A 15247-nucleotide genomic window follows, 5' to 3' on the forward strand; every position below is an offset into this window, starting at 1 on the left:
GGGATGGGGTGAGGAGAGAAAGCACACAAGGGAAGTGTTATATTCATAATATATACAGAGGGCTGGGGAAGCACAGAAAAGGGAACAACACAGTCTGCTTTAGAAAATCAGAGAAAGCTTCCTGGAGGGGGTGGAAATCTGGGCTAGCACGAACAGAGAGAAAAGGGCATTTAGACAGAGAAGACAATGTGTCATGATACAGAGGCACCAGGGGACAGGTTATGCTTGGGATACACAAAGAACTTGTGAGAGAAGGGAGCATTGGGGGATAGCAGAGATAGAATCAACAACCAGGGGCCAGGGCAGAGTTTGGACTTGTTCCTGCAGGCAATGCAGAGAGAACAAAGGATTGTAAGCAGGTAAATGACAGTCAGATTTGGGTTTTCCACACGTGTCAATTATTTGTTGCTGTGTAACAAACCACCCCCAAAACTCAGCGGTTTAAAAACAACCATTTTAATTACTCATGATTCTGGGAATCAGCAAGCTAAGCTAGTCTTGACTGGAGTCACTCATGCAGTTTGGGTCATTTAACCACTTAATTGAGGTTAGAAGGTCTTAGCTTGGTGTCCATCACATGCTTCTTCACATGGCAGTAGAAAAGTTCCAAGGTGAGACTGAAAGCTGCAAGGCCTCTTGAGGCCTAAGCTTAGAATTTACTCACATTCATTCCACCAAATTTAACTGGTCAAAGCAAATCATACAGTCAGCCCAGATTCAAGGGGTGAGGAAAGAGACACTGTGTCTTGGTGAAGGAAGTAGCAAAGCTATAATGCATTGGGACAGGATGTGAAGTTTAAAATTTATAATACCAAGTATTAGCAAGGATGTGAAGCAAAGTACTCTATCTTTGGATTGAATCTCCATGATCTGTGTGGGGAATCTTGGCTGTGGGAGAGCTCAGATCTTTTTTATGCTACTCTGGCCATGTAGTCAAGCCACACACATGTAATTAGTTAGGCCAGCTGTAAACCGTCAGCAAAGAAAGTGACCTTGGGAGTCAGGGGAGCTTCAGAGTTAAATAGCACATTAGAAATACCAATGCCCTTACCTCGGCCAAGAGTGAAAAAACAGACATCCAGATAAAGACACAGCCTTTGCAATCCAGCTGTAAATCAACTCTCTCTTCCATAATGTGAAATTCTAGAATAGGCAAAACTGTAGTGACAGAAAGCAGATTAGTGATTACCTGGGACCAGGAGTGGGAGAAGGGGATTAAGTGCAAAGGAGCACAAGGAAACTTTTTAGAAGATGGAATTATTTTCTATATTTTGATGGTGATGATGGCTATACTACTATAATGAATTATCAAAATTCATTTAAATGGTACATTTAAAATGATAAATTATATCATATGTAAATAACAACAAAAAAGAATAAAGTTTTATTTTTAAAGGGCATCATGCTACATCTAATCTTTGGGACTAAACTTTTCATTTAATATATTTTTGCTAAGAATCATTCATATTGTTATGTGTTATTGTAGCTCATTTGTTTTGACACCTGTATAGTGTTCCACTGTGTGAATATTCCATTTTATTTGTCCACTCTCATGGGCATTTGGGTTTGCTTTTGTGACCAGGGTTACTATGAACATTCTTTTTTTTAATTTTTAATTTTTTAAAAATTTATTTATTTTTGGCTGTGTTGGGTCTTTGCTGCTGCGCACAGGCTTTCTCTAGTTGCAGCAAGTGGGGGCCACTCTTCATTGCAGTGCCCGGGCTTCTCATTGCGGTGCCTTCTCTTGTTGCGGAGCATGGGCTCTAGGCACGTGGGCTTCAGTAGTTGTAGCACGTAGGCTCAGTAGCTGTGGCTCACAGGCTCTAGAGCACAGGAGCCACAGGAGCCACTAGACCTCTTCCCAGCCACATTTGGGAAACAGTGCTGTTGACAGCAGGAGGAATGGCTGGAATTATTCAGCTCAAGAGAGCTTTCTCAAAGTAAGTAAGCAGATTATTATGCACTGGCTTAACATTTTAGTTACTTGTTCCTTAAATTAGATCATGGGACATATGGAGAAACTTGGTAGGCTTGTTTAAGCCCTTCAGCTGCTCAAGACTTATCATGCAGAACTCACCTCAAGTGTGAGACGGGCTCTGTAACCAGAGGTCTGTAACCAGGCTGAGGTCCTGTGCTTTGGGTACCTGGGTACAAAAGGAACTAACACTACTTGGACTGACATGAGGCCCCCCAACTACAGTCCCAGCTCCATGTAGCTTCAACAATTTTATTGGCTAAATGCTTCTTCCCAAGTTTACAGCTTAAAGAGTGGCCCTGCTCACTGGTTCCTCCTCCTAAGCCCCTAATGGGGCAGGAACCTTTAGCACAGGCTCAGAGATGGGGAGTAGGGGTTGGAAGTGGGGTGTAAGTGAGTTAGAAATGTGCTGATACTCCACAATTGGACAGCAGGACAGAAAAACTCTTACTTCCTACTGCTGAAAACTGTCTACAGAAAGGCATGAATGGGATGGAGATAGGCCAGAGTGCATCTCTGGCACTCGTCTCCACAAGAGTACACCCTTTGTCTTCTTACAACAGGACTTCAGGAACAGGGTGATGCTACGTCATTCTACACATTTTGCAAAAGTACATAGGCCCAAAATTGGCCATGAGGTTTGGGATTACCAGCTCCCCAACCTGGCAGGATGGGAAGAAAGAAAATGTGTCCATGAAAAGCTTTCGGAAGTGAGTCAGGTCTTCCACGTGAACCTTGATGTCGTATTGATTGGCCAGGAGCTCGATGGTGCCTTGCACCACATACTCATTCTGTAAGTGTGAGAGTGAGCAGGTGGAATAGACAACGTGGCCTCCTGGTTTGGTGGCAAGGAGTCCAGCCCTGTAACCAGAAAGAGAAAGTACCAGTGACTAGTGAGCTTCCCAGAAGTAGAAGCGCATCAGAAGAAGCTGGAAGGATAGGGGAGTGTATTGTGGGATGGGTAGCTGTGTTAGCCTCTGAAGTGCCTTCCACACTGACACCACCTGAAAGTTGTTCTCAAAGCTGAGAGCAACCCAACCTTACTCCATGGGCTCTCCTCCAAAAGTCCTTTTGAAATGGTCCCCTGATCTTTGACTCTGGTTGTAAACCAAACCCTGATGCTGCCCATGGACTGAGTCCCTACCCCAGCTCTACAGAGCCTTAACCTCAGTAATTATTTTTCAAAATTGTGCTACTCACTGACATGGGGACTAGCATAGAGGTAAAAGTGAATCTGTGCAGCCCATCCTGCTATGCATGTCCTACCACACAGTCTTTTCTTTTTTTTTGAATTTTATTTATTTATTTTTTTATACAGAAGGTTCTTATTAGTTATCTATTTTATACATATTAGCGTATATATGTCAATCCCAGTCTCCCAATTCATCCCATCACTACCACCACCCTCCCCGTCGCTTTCCCCACTTGGTGTCCATACGTTTGTTCTCTACATCTGTGTCTCTATTTCTGCCTTGCAAACCAGTTCACCTGTGCCATTTTTCTAGATTCCACACATATGAGTTAATATACGCATATATTGTTTTTCTCTTTCTGACTTACTTCACTCTGTATGACAGTCTCTAGGTCCATCTATGTCTCTACAAATGACCCAATTTCGATCCTTTTTATGGCTAATACTCCATTGTATATATATGTATCACATCTTCTTTATCCATTCATCTGTCAGCATTTAGGTTGCTTCCATGACCTGGCTATTGTAAATAGTGCTGCAATGAACACTGGGGTGCATGTGTCTTTTTGAATTATGGTTTTCTCTGGGTATATGCCCAGAAGTGGGATTGCTGGGTCATACGGTAATTCTATTTTTAGTTTTTTAATGAACGTCCATACTGTTCTCCATAGTGGCTGTATCAGTTTACATTCCCACCAACAGTGCAAGAGGGTTCCCTTTTCTCCACATCCTCTCCAGCATTTGCTGTCTGTAGATTTTCTAACGATGCCCATTCTAACCGGTGTGAGGTGATACCTCACTGTAGTTTTGATTTGCATTTCTCTAATAATTAGTGATGTGGAGCAGCTTTTCATGTGTCTCTTGGCCATCTGTATGTCTTATTTGAAGAAATTTCTATTTAGGTCTTCTGCCCATTTTTTGATTAGGTTGTTTTTTTAACATTGAACCGCATGAGCTGTTTATATATTCTGGAGATTAATCCTTTGTTTATTCATTTGCAAATATTTTCTCCCATTCTGAGGGCTGTCTTTTCGTTTTGTTTATAGTTTCCTTTGCTCTGCAAAAGCTTTTAAGTTTCATTAGGTCCCATTTGTTTATTTTTGGTTTTATTTTCATTACTCTAGGAGGTGGGTCAAAAAAGATCTTGCTGTGATTTATGTCAAAGAGTGTTCTTCCTATGTTTCCCTCTAAGAGTTTTATAGTGTCTGGCCTTACACTTAAGTCTTTAATTGATTTTGAGTTTATTTTTGTGTGTGGTATTAGGGAGTGTTCTAATTTCATTCTTTTACATGTAGCTGTCCAGTTTTCCCAGCACCACTTATTGAAGACACTGTCTTTTCTCCATTGTATATCCTTGCCTCCTTTGTCATAGATTAGTTGACCACAGGTGCGTGGGTTTATCTCTGGGCTTTCTATACTATTCCATTGATCTATATTTCTGCTTTTATGCCAGTACCATATTCTCTTGATTACTGTAGCTTTGTAGTATAGTCTGGAGTCAGGGAGTCTGGTTCCTCCAGCTCTGCTTTTTTCCCTCAAGAAAAAAGACTGCTTTGGCTATTCAGGGTCTTTTGTGTCTCCATACAAATTTTAAGATTTTTTTGTTCTAGTTCTGTAAAAAATGCCATTGGTAATTTGATAGGGATTGCATTGAATCTGTAGATTGCTTTCGGTAGTATAGTCATTTTCACAATATTGACTCTTCCAATCCAAGAACATGGTGTATCTCTCCCTGTGTCATCTTTGGTTTCTTTCCTCAGTGTCTTATAGTTTTCTGAGTATAGGTCTTTTAACCCCTTAGGTAGGTTTATTCCTAGGTATTTTATTCTTTTTGTTGCAATGGTGAATGGGATTGTATCCTTAATTTCTCCTTCTGATCTTTCGTTGTTAGTGTATAGGAATGCAAGAGATTTCTGTGCATTAATTTTGTATCCTGCAACTTTACCAAATTCATTGATTAGCTCTAGTAGTTTTCTGGTGACATCTTTAGGATGATCTATGTATAGTATCATGTTATCTGCAAACAGTGACAGTTTTACTTCTTCTTTTCCAATTTGTATTTCTTTTTCTTCTCTGATTGCTGTGTCTACGACTTCCAAAACTATGTTGAATAATAATGGTGAGAGTGGACATCCTTGTCTTGTTCCTGATCTTAGTGGAAAGGCTTTCAGTTTTTCACCATTGAGAATGATGTTTGCTGTGGGTTTGTGGTACATGGCCTTTATTATGTTGAAGAAGGTTCCCTCTATGCCCACTTTCTGGACAGTTTTTATCATAAATGGGTGTTGAATTTTGTCAAAAGCTTTATCTGCATCTATGGAGATGATCATATGGTTTTTCTTCTTCAATTTGTTAATATGGTGTATCACATTGATCGATTTGCATATATTGAAGAATCCTTGTATCCCTGGGATAAATCCCACTTGATCATGGTGTATGATCCTTTTAATGTGTTGTTGGATTCTGTTTGCTAGTATTTTGTTGAGGATTTTTGCATCTATATTCATCAGTGATATTGGTCTGTAATTTTCTTTTTTTGTAGTATCTTTGTCTGGTTTTGGTATCAGGGTAATTGTGGCCTTGTAGAATGAGTTTGGGAGTGTTCCTTCCTCTGCAATTTTTTGGAAGACTTTGAGAAGGATAGCTGTTAGCTCTTCTCTAAATGTTTGATAGAATTCACCTGTGAAGCCATCTGGTCCTGGACTTTTGTTTGTTTGTTTTTTTAATTTATTTATTTTATTCAATTAATTTTTTTGGCTGCATTGGGTCTTCGTTGCTGCGCATGGGCTTTCTCTAGTTGCGGCAAGTGGGGGCTACTCTTCATTGCGGTTCACAGGCTTCTCATTATGGTGGCTTCTCTTGTTGGAGAGCACAGGCTTTAGGCACGCAGGCTTCAGTAGTTGTGGCACACAGGCTCAGTAGCTGTGGCTCGTGGGCTCTAGAGTGCAGGCTCAGTAGTTACGGTGCACGGGCTTAGTTGCTCCACAGCATGTGGGATCTTCCCAGACCAGGGCTCAAACTCATGTCCCCTGCATTGGCAGGCAGATTCTTAACCACTGCACCACCAGGGAAGTCCCTGTTGGAGGATTTTTAATCACAGTTTCAATTTCATTACTTGTGATTGGTCTGTTCATGTTTTTCTATTCCTTCCTGGTTCAGTCTTGGAAGGTTATACCTTCCTAAGAATTTGTCCATTTCTTCCAGGTTGTCCATTTTATTGGCATAGAGTTGCTTGTAGTAGTCTCTTAGGATGCTTTGTATTTCTGCAGTGTCTGTTGTAACTTCTCCTTTTTCATTTCTAATTTTATTGATTTGAGTCCTCTCCCTCTTTTTCTTGATGAGTCTGGCTAATGGTTTATCAATTTTGTTTATCTTCTCAAAAAACCAGCTTTAGTTTTATTGATCTTTGCTATTGTTTTGTTTCTATTTCATTTATTTCTGCTCTGATCTTCATGATTTACTTCCTTCTACTAACCTTGGGTTTTGTTTGTTCTTCTTTCTCTAGTTCCTTTAGGTGTAAGGTTAGATTGTTTATTTGAGACTTTTCTTGTTTCTTGAGGTAGGATTGTGCTGCTACAAACTTCCTTCTTAGAACTGCTTTTGCTGCATCCCACAGGTTTGGATCGTCATGTTTTTATTGTCATTTGTCTCTAGGTATTTTTTTATTTCCTCTTTGATCTCTTCAGTTATCTCTTGGTTATTTAGTAACATATTGTTTAGCCTCCATGTGTTTGTGTTTTTTATGGTTTTTTTCCCTGTAATTTATTTCTAATCTCATAGCGCTGTGGTTGGAAAAGATGCTTGATTCAATTGTCTTAAATTTACCAAGGCTTGATTTGTGACCCAAGATGTCATCTATCATGGAGAATGTTCCGTGTGCACTTGAGAAGAAAGTGTAATCTGCTGTTTATGGATGGAGTGTCCTATAAATATCAATTAAATCTATCTGGTCTACTGTGTCATTTAAAGCTTGTGTTTCCTTATTAATTTTCTGTCTGGATGATCTGTCCATTGGTGTAAGTGAGGTGTTAAAGTCCCTCACTATTATTGTGTTACTGTTGATTTCATCTTTTATAGCTGTTAGCACTTGCCTTATGTATAGAGGTGCTCCTAGGTTGGGTGCATATATATTTATAATTGTTATATCATCTTCTTGGATTGATCCCTTGATCATTATGTAGTGTCATCCCTTGTCTCTTATAACATTCTTTATTTTAAAGTCTATTTTATCTCATATGAGTATTGCTACTCCAGCTTCCTTTTGATTTCCATTTGCATGGAATATCTTTTTCCATCCCCTCACTTTCAATCTGTATGTGTCCCTAGGTCTGAAGTGGGTCTCTTGTAGACAGCATATATGTGGGTCTTGTCTTTGTATCCATTCAGTGAGCCTGTGTCTTTTGGTTGGAGCATTTAATCCATTCACATTTAAGGTAATTATCGATATGTATGTTCCTATTACCATTTTCTTTATTATTCTGGGTTTGTTCTTGTAGGTCCTTTTCTTCTCCTGTATCTCCCACTTAGAGAAGTTTCTTTAGCATTTGTTGTAGAGCTGGTTTGGTGGTGCTGAATTCTCTTAGCTTTTGCTTGTCTGGAAAGCGTTTGATTTCTCCATCGAATCTGAATGAGATCCTTGCCAGGTAGAGTAATCTTGGTTGTAGGTTCTTCCCTTTCATCACTTTAAATATATCATGCCACTCCCTTCAGGCTTGTAGAGTTTCTCCTTAGAAATTAGCTGTTAACCTTATGGGAGTTCCCTTGTATGTTATTTGTCATTTTTCCCTTGTTGCTTTCAATAATTTTTCTTTGTCTTTAATTTTTGTCAATTTGATTACTATGTATCTCAGCATGTTTCCCCTTGGGTTTATCCTGCCTGGGACTCTCTGCTCTACCTGCACTTGGGTGGCTATTTCCTTTCCCATGTTAGGGAATTTTTCAACTATAATCTCTTCAAATATTTTCTCAGGTCCTTTGTCTCTCTCTACTCCTTCTGGGACCCCTATAATGTGAATGTTGGTGCGTTTAATGTTGTCCCAGAGGTCTCTTAGGCTGTCTTCGTTTCTTATCATTCTTTTTTCTTTATCATGTTCTGTGGTAGTGAATTCCACCATTCTGTCTTCCAGATCACTTATCTGTTCTTCTGCCTCAGTTATTCTGCTATTGATTTCTTCTAGTGTATTTTTCATTTCAGTTATTGTATTGTTCACCTCTGTTTGTTTGTTCTTTAATTCTTCTAGGTCTTTATTAAACATTTCTTGCATCTTCTCAATCTTTGCCTCCATTCTTTTTCTGAGGTCCTGGATTATCTTCACTATCATTATTCTGAATTCTTTTTCTGGAAGGTTGTTTATCTCTACTTCATTTAGTTGTTTTTCTGGGATTTTATCTTGTTCCTTCATCTGGTACATAGTCCTCTACCTTTTCATTTTGTCTATGTTTCTGTGAATGTGGTTTTCATTCCACAGGCTGCAGGACTGTAGTTCTTCTTGCTTCTGCTGTCTGCCCTCTGGCAGATGAGGCTATCTAAGAGGCTTGTGCAAGCTTTCTGATGGGAAGGATTGGTGGTGGGTAGAGCTGGGTGTTGCTCTGGTGGGCAGAGCTCAGTAAAATTTTAATCGGCTTGCCTGCTGATGGGTGGGGCTGAGCTCCCTCCCTGTTTGTTGTTTGGCCTGAGGTGATCAGCACTGGAGCCTAGAGGCTCTTTGGTGGGGCTAATGGTGGGCTCCGGGAGGGCTCATGCCAAGGAGTACATCCCAGAACCTCTGCTGCCAGTGTCCTTGTCCCTGCCGCTTCTGCAGGAGACCCTCCAACACTAGCAGGTAGGTCTGGTTCAGTCTCCTATGGGGTCACTGCTCCTTCTCCCTGGGTCCTGATACGCACAATACTTTGTGTGTGTCCTCCAAGAGTGGAGTCTGTTTCCCCCGGTCCTGTCAAAGTCCTGCAATCAAATCCCACTAGCCTTCAAAGTCTGATTCTCTGGGAATTCCTCCTCCCACTGCCAGATCCGCAGGTTTGGAAGCCTGACGTAGGGCTCAGAACCTTCACTCCAGTTTGTGAGTCACTCACCCAGCGGTTATGGGATTTGATGTTATTGTGATTGCGCCCCACCTACCATCTCATTGTGGCTTCTTTGGATGTGGGATATCTCTTTTGTTGAGTTCCAGTGTCTTCCTGTTGATGACTGTTCATCAGTTAGCTGTGATTCCAGTGCTCTCACAAGAGGGAGTGAGCGCACATCCTTCTACGCCATCTTGAACCAATCTCCACATAGAGTCTTTATGTCCCAGAGAAAGACCATCCAATGATGATTGTCTCCTCCAGGCAGATTCCCAGCCAGAAGACCCTTCTACGGGTAATGGTCTTGGTAACAGCTTCTAGCCCCCAAGCCCCCCAGGTGACCAGACCCCACCACAGCACTGTGGCCCAAAGTCCTGAGTTTCTGTAAATCTATTACTCACGCAAGAAGCTGCACCTGCAACATAGGCAACATCTGCCGCTCCTTCTTCCTTGAACGCTTAAAGATGTTGTTCTCCTCCTCATGAAGGGAGTGGCGGTCTGTTGTACAGGGCACATCCACCAGCACCTGCCCAGGAGTGTTAAAGCGTAAAGTATTAGGGCTCCTTACAGGCTCCTCTTCCTCAGGCCAGGGGTGTTTTAGGCCCCTAACCTGGAGGGTTCTGCAGAGTGCTCCCCTAGCCCATCCCCCCACTGCAGAGCATCTGACAAAGCTTCTCACTTTAACCTGGTGGACAATTGTGAAATAATCAGTGGGAAAATAGTACATCTAAGTATACTCATGGCTGGGCAAAAAACCAAAACCAACATACAAAAAACTGAATTAAGTAATTGATATCAATCTAGAAAGAAATCTTCAGTGCTTCAGGGCTCTGTCCTTGACTCTGTCCCTAGCTATTTGAATGAAAACATCCAATTTACAGATGATATAATACCCAAAGGGTAGCTAATATATTGAATAACAGGATCAGGATTCAAAATTATCTTATGCTAAAACAATGTCATATCCAATATGGAAAAGTTTTAAAGTGAGAGATGGAAAGTCATTCATTCATTGAGGAATTCCTCAGTGGTCCAGTGGTTAGGACTCCACGCTTTCACTGCTGAGGGCCTGGGTTCAATGTCTGATCAGGGAACAAAGATCCCACAAGCTGCGCAATGTGGCCAAAAATAAATAAATAAATAAAGTTATTCATTTATTTACTAAGAACCCACTCTGCGATGGGCACTAAAGACCAAAAAACAAAAACAAAAAACCTACCCATCCCCCCAAAAAAACAGTCCTGTATTTACATTTCAAAAAGTAAAATCAGGACTTCCCTAGTGGTGCAGTAGATAAGAATCCACCTGCCAGTGCAGGGGACATACGTTCCAGCCCTGGTCTGGGAAGATCCCACATGCCGCAGAGCAACTAAGCCTGTGCGCCACAACTACTGAGCCTGCGCTCTAGAGCCTGTGAGCCACAACTACTGAAGCCCGCATGCCTAGAGCACGTGTTCTACAATAAGAGAAGACACCGCAATAAGAAGCATGTGCATCGCAATGAAGAGTAGCCCCCACTTGCCACAACTAGAGAAAGCCCGCGTGCAGCAATGAAGACCCAGTGCAGCTAAAAAATAAATTAAATTTATTTAAAAGAAGAAGTAAAATCATCTGTGGAAAAGATCTATAAATTTTCAGTCAAGCAGAAATTCCGAGTAAATTAGTAATGACCCAGTGTTCAATATCCTGCTGTATTCCGAGGCTGAATGAATTGATACAGTGTATACAGAGTAAGAGAAATAATGACTACCTTGCATTCTGGTCAGGTCGTATCTCAAGAAATGTGATGCGGCTAGCATCCACAGGAAAAATTGACATTAACTAAATAGGAATGCTCAGAGAAGGGCATAGGAATGCTCAGAGAAGGGCCACTGGGATGTTTAGAAACCATACGATAGAAGAAATTAATACCTTCTGTTTCCAGGAACGTAGTAAACTAGATATCTTGAAACCCTTGTGATACAAAATATCTAAACATAAAATATATTTTTAAGGGCTTCCCTGGTGGCACAGTGGTTGAGAGTCCGCCTGCCGATGCAGGGGACACGGGTTCGTGCCCCAGTCCGGGAAGATCCCGCATGCCACGGAGCGGCTGGGCCCGTGAGCCATGGCCGCTGAGCCTGCGTGTCCGGAGCCTGTGCTCCGCAACGGGAGAGGCCACAACAGTGAGAGGCCCACGTACCAGAAAAAAAAAAAAAAAAAAAAATATATATATATATATATTTTTTTAATACTTTTAAATGCATAGCTCATAGAAAATTAGAGAAATCCTCAGAAGCCAAAGAAAAACCAGGAGCACAAATCCAGGGAGGGATTCCAGAGCTGAAGTCGATGCCTTCTATTTTTTTTATCTTTTTTAATTGAAGTATAGTTCACTTACAATGTTGTATTAGTTTCCGGTATATAGTGAAGTGATTCAGTAAATATATATATTTACACGTATATATTATATATATTATTTTTCAGATTCTTTTCTTTGTACTTTATTACAAGATACTGAATACAGTTCCCTGTGCTATAGGGAGCTATATTCCCTATAGCACACTTCCCACTAGGCCACCAGGGAACTCCCAGGACCTTGTTGTTTATCTGTTTTATATACAGTAGTTTGTACCTGCTAATCCTAAAACTCCTAATTTAACCCTCCCCCTTCCCCTCTGGTAACCATAAGTTTGTCTTCTATGTCTGTGAGTCTGTTTCTGTTTTGTAAGTAAGTTCATTCGTATCTTTTTTTTAGGTTCCACATGTAAGTGATCTGTGATATTTGTCTGTCTCTGTCTGACTTACTTTATTTAGTATGATAATCTCTAGGTCCATCCATGTTGCTGCAAAAGGCATTATTTCATTCTTTTTTGTGGCTGAGTAGTATTCCACTGTATATATGTACTGCATCTTCTTTATCCATTCATCTGTCAATAGACATTTAGATTGCTTCCAAGTCTTGGCCCTTGTAAATAATACTGCTATGAACATGGGGGTGCATGTATCTCTTTGAATTATAGTTTTGTCTGGACATATGTCAAGGAGTGGGATAGCTGCATCATATGGCAACTCTATTTTTAGTTTTCTGAGAAACCTCCATACCATTTTCCATAGTGGCTGCACCAATTTACATTCCCACCAACCGTGTAGGAGGGTTCTCTTTTCTCCACACCCTCTCCAGTGTTTATTATTTATAGACTTTTTGATGAATGCCATTCTGACTGATGTGAGGTGATACCACATTGTAGTATTTTTTTTTATTTTTTATTTTTGGCTGCATTGGGTCTTCACTGCTGTGCGTGGGCTTTCTCTAGCTGCAGCAAGTGGGGGCTGCTCTTCATTGCGCCGCACGGGCTTCTCATTGTGGTGGCTTCTTTGTTGCAGAGCACAGGTGCTAGGCGTGCAGGCTTCAGTAGTTGTGGCACACAGGCTCAGTAGTTGTGACTCGCAGGCTCTAGAGCGCAGGCTCAGTAGTTGTGGCACACAGGCTTAGCTGCTCCATGGCATGTGGGATCTTCCTGGACCAGGGATTGAACCCATGTCCCCTGCATTGGCAGGCGGATTCTTTCTATTTACTTATTTATCTATCTATCTATCTTTGGCTGCGTTGGGTCTTCATTGATGCACGCAGGCTTTCTCTAGTTGCAGTGAGTGGGGGCTGCTCTTCATTGAGGTGTGTGGGCTTCTCACTGCCTCACTGCCGTGGCTTCTCTTGTTGCAGAGCACGGGCTCTAGGCACACGGGTTTCAGTAGTTGCGGCACACAGCCTCAGTAGTTGTGGCTCGCGGGCTCTAGAGAACAGGCTCAGTAGTTGTGGTACACGGGCTTAGTTGCTCTGCGGCATGTGGGATCTTCCTGGACCGGGGCTTGAACCCGTGTCCCCTGCATTGGCAGGTGGATTCTTAACCACTGCACCACCAGGGAAGTCCCAGCAGGCAGATTCTTAACCACTGTGCCACCAGGGAAGTCCCCACGTTGTAGTTTTCATTTGCATTTCTCCAATAATTAGCAATGTTGATCATCTTTTCATGTGCCCATTGGAGGTGCCTTCTATCTTTTATCAATCCCTAGTAACCCAAACCCTTGGAGGGCAGAAAACTGGGCACTTGAGGTACAGAATTGGAATGGAAATCCACAGAAAAGTCAAAATTCTTAAAGGGCTACATGCTCAATCAAAGTATGAACTAGGGGGGAAAAAATCAGCCACAATGGGACTTCCCTGGCAGTCCAGTGGTTAAGACTCTGTGCGTCCAATGCAGGGGGCACAGGTTCAATCCCTGGATGGGGAACTAAGATCCCACATGCCATGTGGCACAGCCAAAAAAAGAAAAATCAGACACAATGGAAGACAAGAGAACTTGTCTGTTTTGGCTTTAACTCCAGGCAAAAAGAAAAAAAAGTCTCCCTGAGAATTTGTAACCACTCAGATAGGAGGTTCAAACTCATGATGCCTGCATGATCCAGAAAATTCCCTGTAGAGCAATAAATGGTCCTGGATTGAGCAATCCCCCAAACACCTATCTTTTTTTTTTTTTTGCGGTACGCGGGCCTCTCACTGCTGTGGCCTCTCCCGTTGCGGAGCACAGGCTCCGGATGCGCAGGCTCAGCGGCCATGGCTCACGGGCCCAGCCGCTCCGTGGCATGTGGGATCTTCCCGGACCGGGGCACGAACCCGTGTCCCCTGCATCGGCAGGCGGACTCTCAACCACTGCGCAACCAGGGAAGCCCACCAGGGCTCTTTTAATTAACTAGCAATGATCATAAGCTGACAATAAACAAAATCAGGCTTTACACTTCTAGTAAAAGCAGAATAGCTTGTAAACCAATGCTCCTGGTGGAACAATTAGAAATGCTTGACAAAATATTTAAAATATCTATCTGAAATCATTAGAGATCTACTAAAGAACCAAGAACTGAGGGGCTAAGATCCTAGAGAGGATAAAGTACAGGTAGGTAAGCCAGAAGCATTCAGCTCTACTGTGACAAATAAGGGGTTGAGAAGATGAACAGAACTTTCAGCAGTCTTATAGAACTGTGGGGACAAAAACTGGAGTTCAGAGTCTACACCAAGGAGTAGAGGGTCCTAGTAAAGAAACACCTCATGCCTTGAGCTAGAGCGCTGAAATTAAATACCCTACGTATAAAGGTAAACTGGAAAAAGAACAGCCCTCACAAACTCCAGCTTTGAATCAGCCTAATTTCTGGCTGAATTAAGATGATCTGCTCTGATGTTAACTGTCAGCCTTAGGAAAATCAAATCCTTTCCAGAGGAAGATATCTAGAGCCTCAGATTATCCCTGCAATTCTTCACAAAAAATGTCTGGCATTCTAACAAAAAAATCACTAATACCAGGAGATAAAACCAAATGACCAAAAACCAAGAGAAAAAACAGATCATAGAAGCTGACCCATGAGATCCAAATACTAGAATTATCATAGTATTTGAAAAAATCATGCGTATGTTCAAGAAGTTAGATGAAAAGACATAAAATTTTATCATTTCTAATTTCTACAGAACTAGAATTTTTTTAAATAATCAGCTGGAAATTCTAAAACTGGAAAATATAATAACTGAAATCAAGAACTCAATAGATGCAGTGAGAATATAAGTTACTGCAGCCACTATGGACAACAGTATGGTGGTTCCTCAAAAAATTAAAAATAGAACTATCATATCATCCAGAAATTCTACTTCTAGGTATTTACCTGAAGATAACAAAAACTTTACTTTGAAAAGATATCTGCACCCCCACGATCACTGCACCATTATTTACAATAGCCAAGACATGGAAACAACCTAAGTGCCCATCAACAGATGAATAAATAAAGAAAATGTGGAATATATATACAACGGAATATTACTGAGCCATAAAAGAGAAGGAAATTCTTCCATTTGAGACAATATGGATGGACCTTGAGGGCATTATGCTAAGTGAAATAAGTCAGACAGAGAAAGACAAATACTGCATGATCTCACTTATATGCAAAATGTAAAAAAAAAAAAAAAAGAAAGAAAGAAAGAGCTAGTAGATACAGAG

At 41.4% G+C, this 15247-nt stretch overlaps 1 protein-coding gene across 1 annotated transcript in view; it reads right to left on the reverse strand.

The window, feature by feature from the left end:
- Positions 1–510: 510 nt before the first annotated feature.
- Positions 511–15247, reverse strand: part of NSUN4 (NOP2/Sun RNA methyltransferase 4) — a 34760-nt gene continuing 20023 nt past the window's right edge. Inside the window, exons 5-6 of the mRNA XM_082832977.1 lie at positions 9629–9753; positions 511–2836 (exon numbers count right to left, since the gene is read on the reverse strand). Of these exons, the coding sequence (XP_082689103.1) occupies positions 2560–2836; positions 9629–9753 (402 nt within the window). The 3' untranslated portion in view covers positions 511–2559. The remainder of the gene's footprint in view (positions 2837–9628; positions 9754–15247) is intronic.

Source organism: Leucopleurus acutus, assembly GCF_964270905.1.
Source record: "Leucopleurus acutus genome assembly, chromosome: 2".
Lineage (NCBI taxonomy): Eukaryota > Metazoa > Chordata > Mammalia > Artiodactyla > Delphinidae > Leucopleurus > Leucopleurus acutus.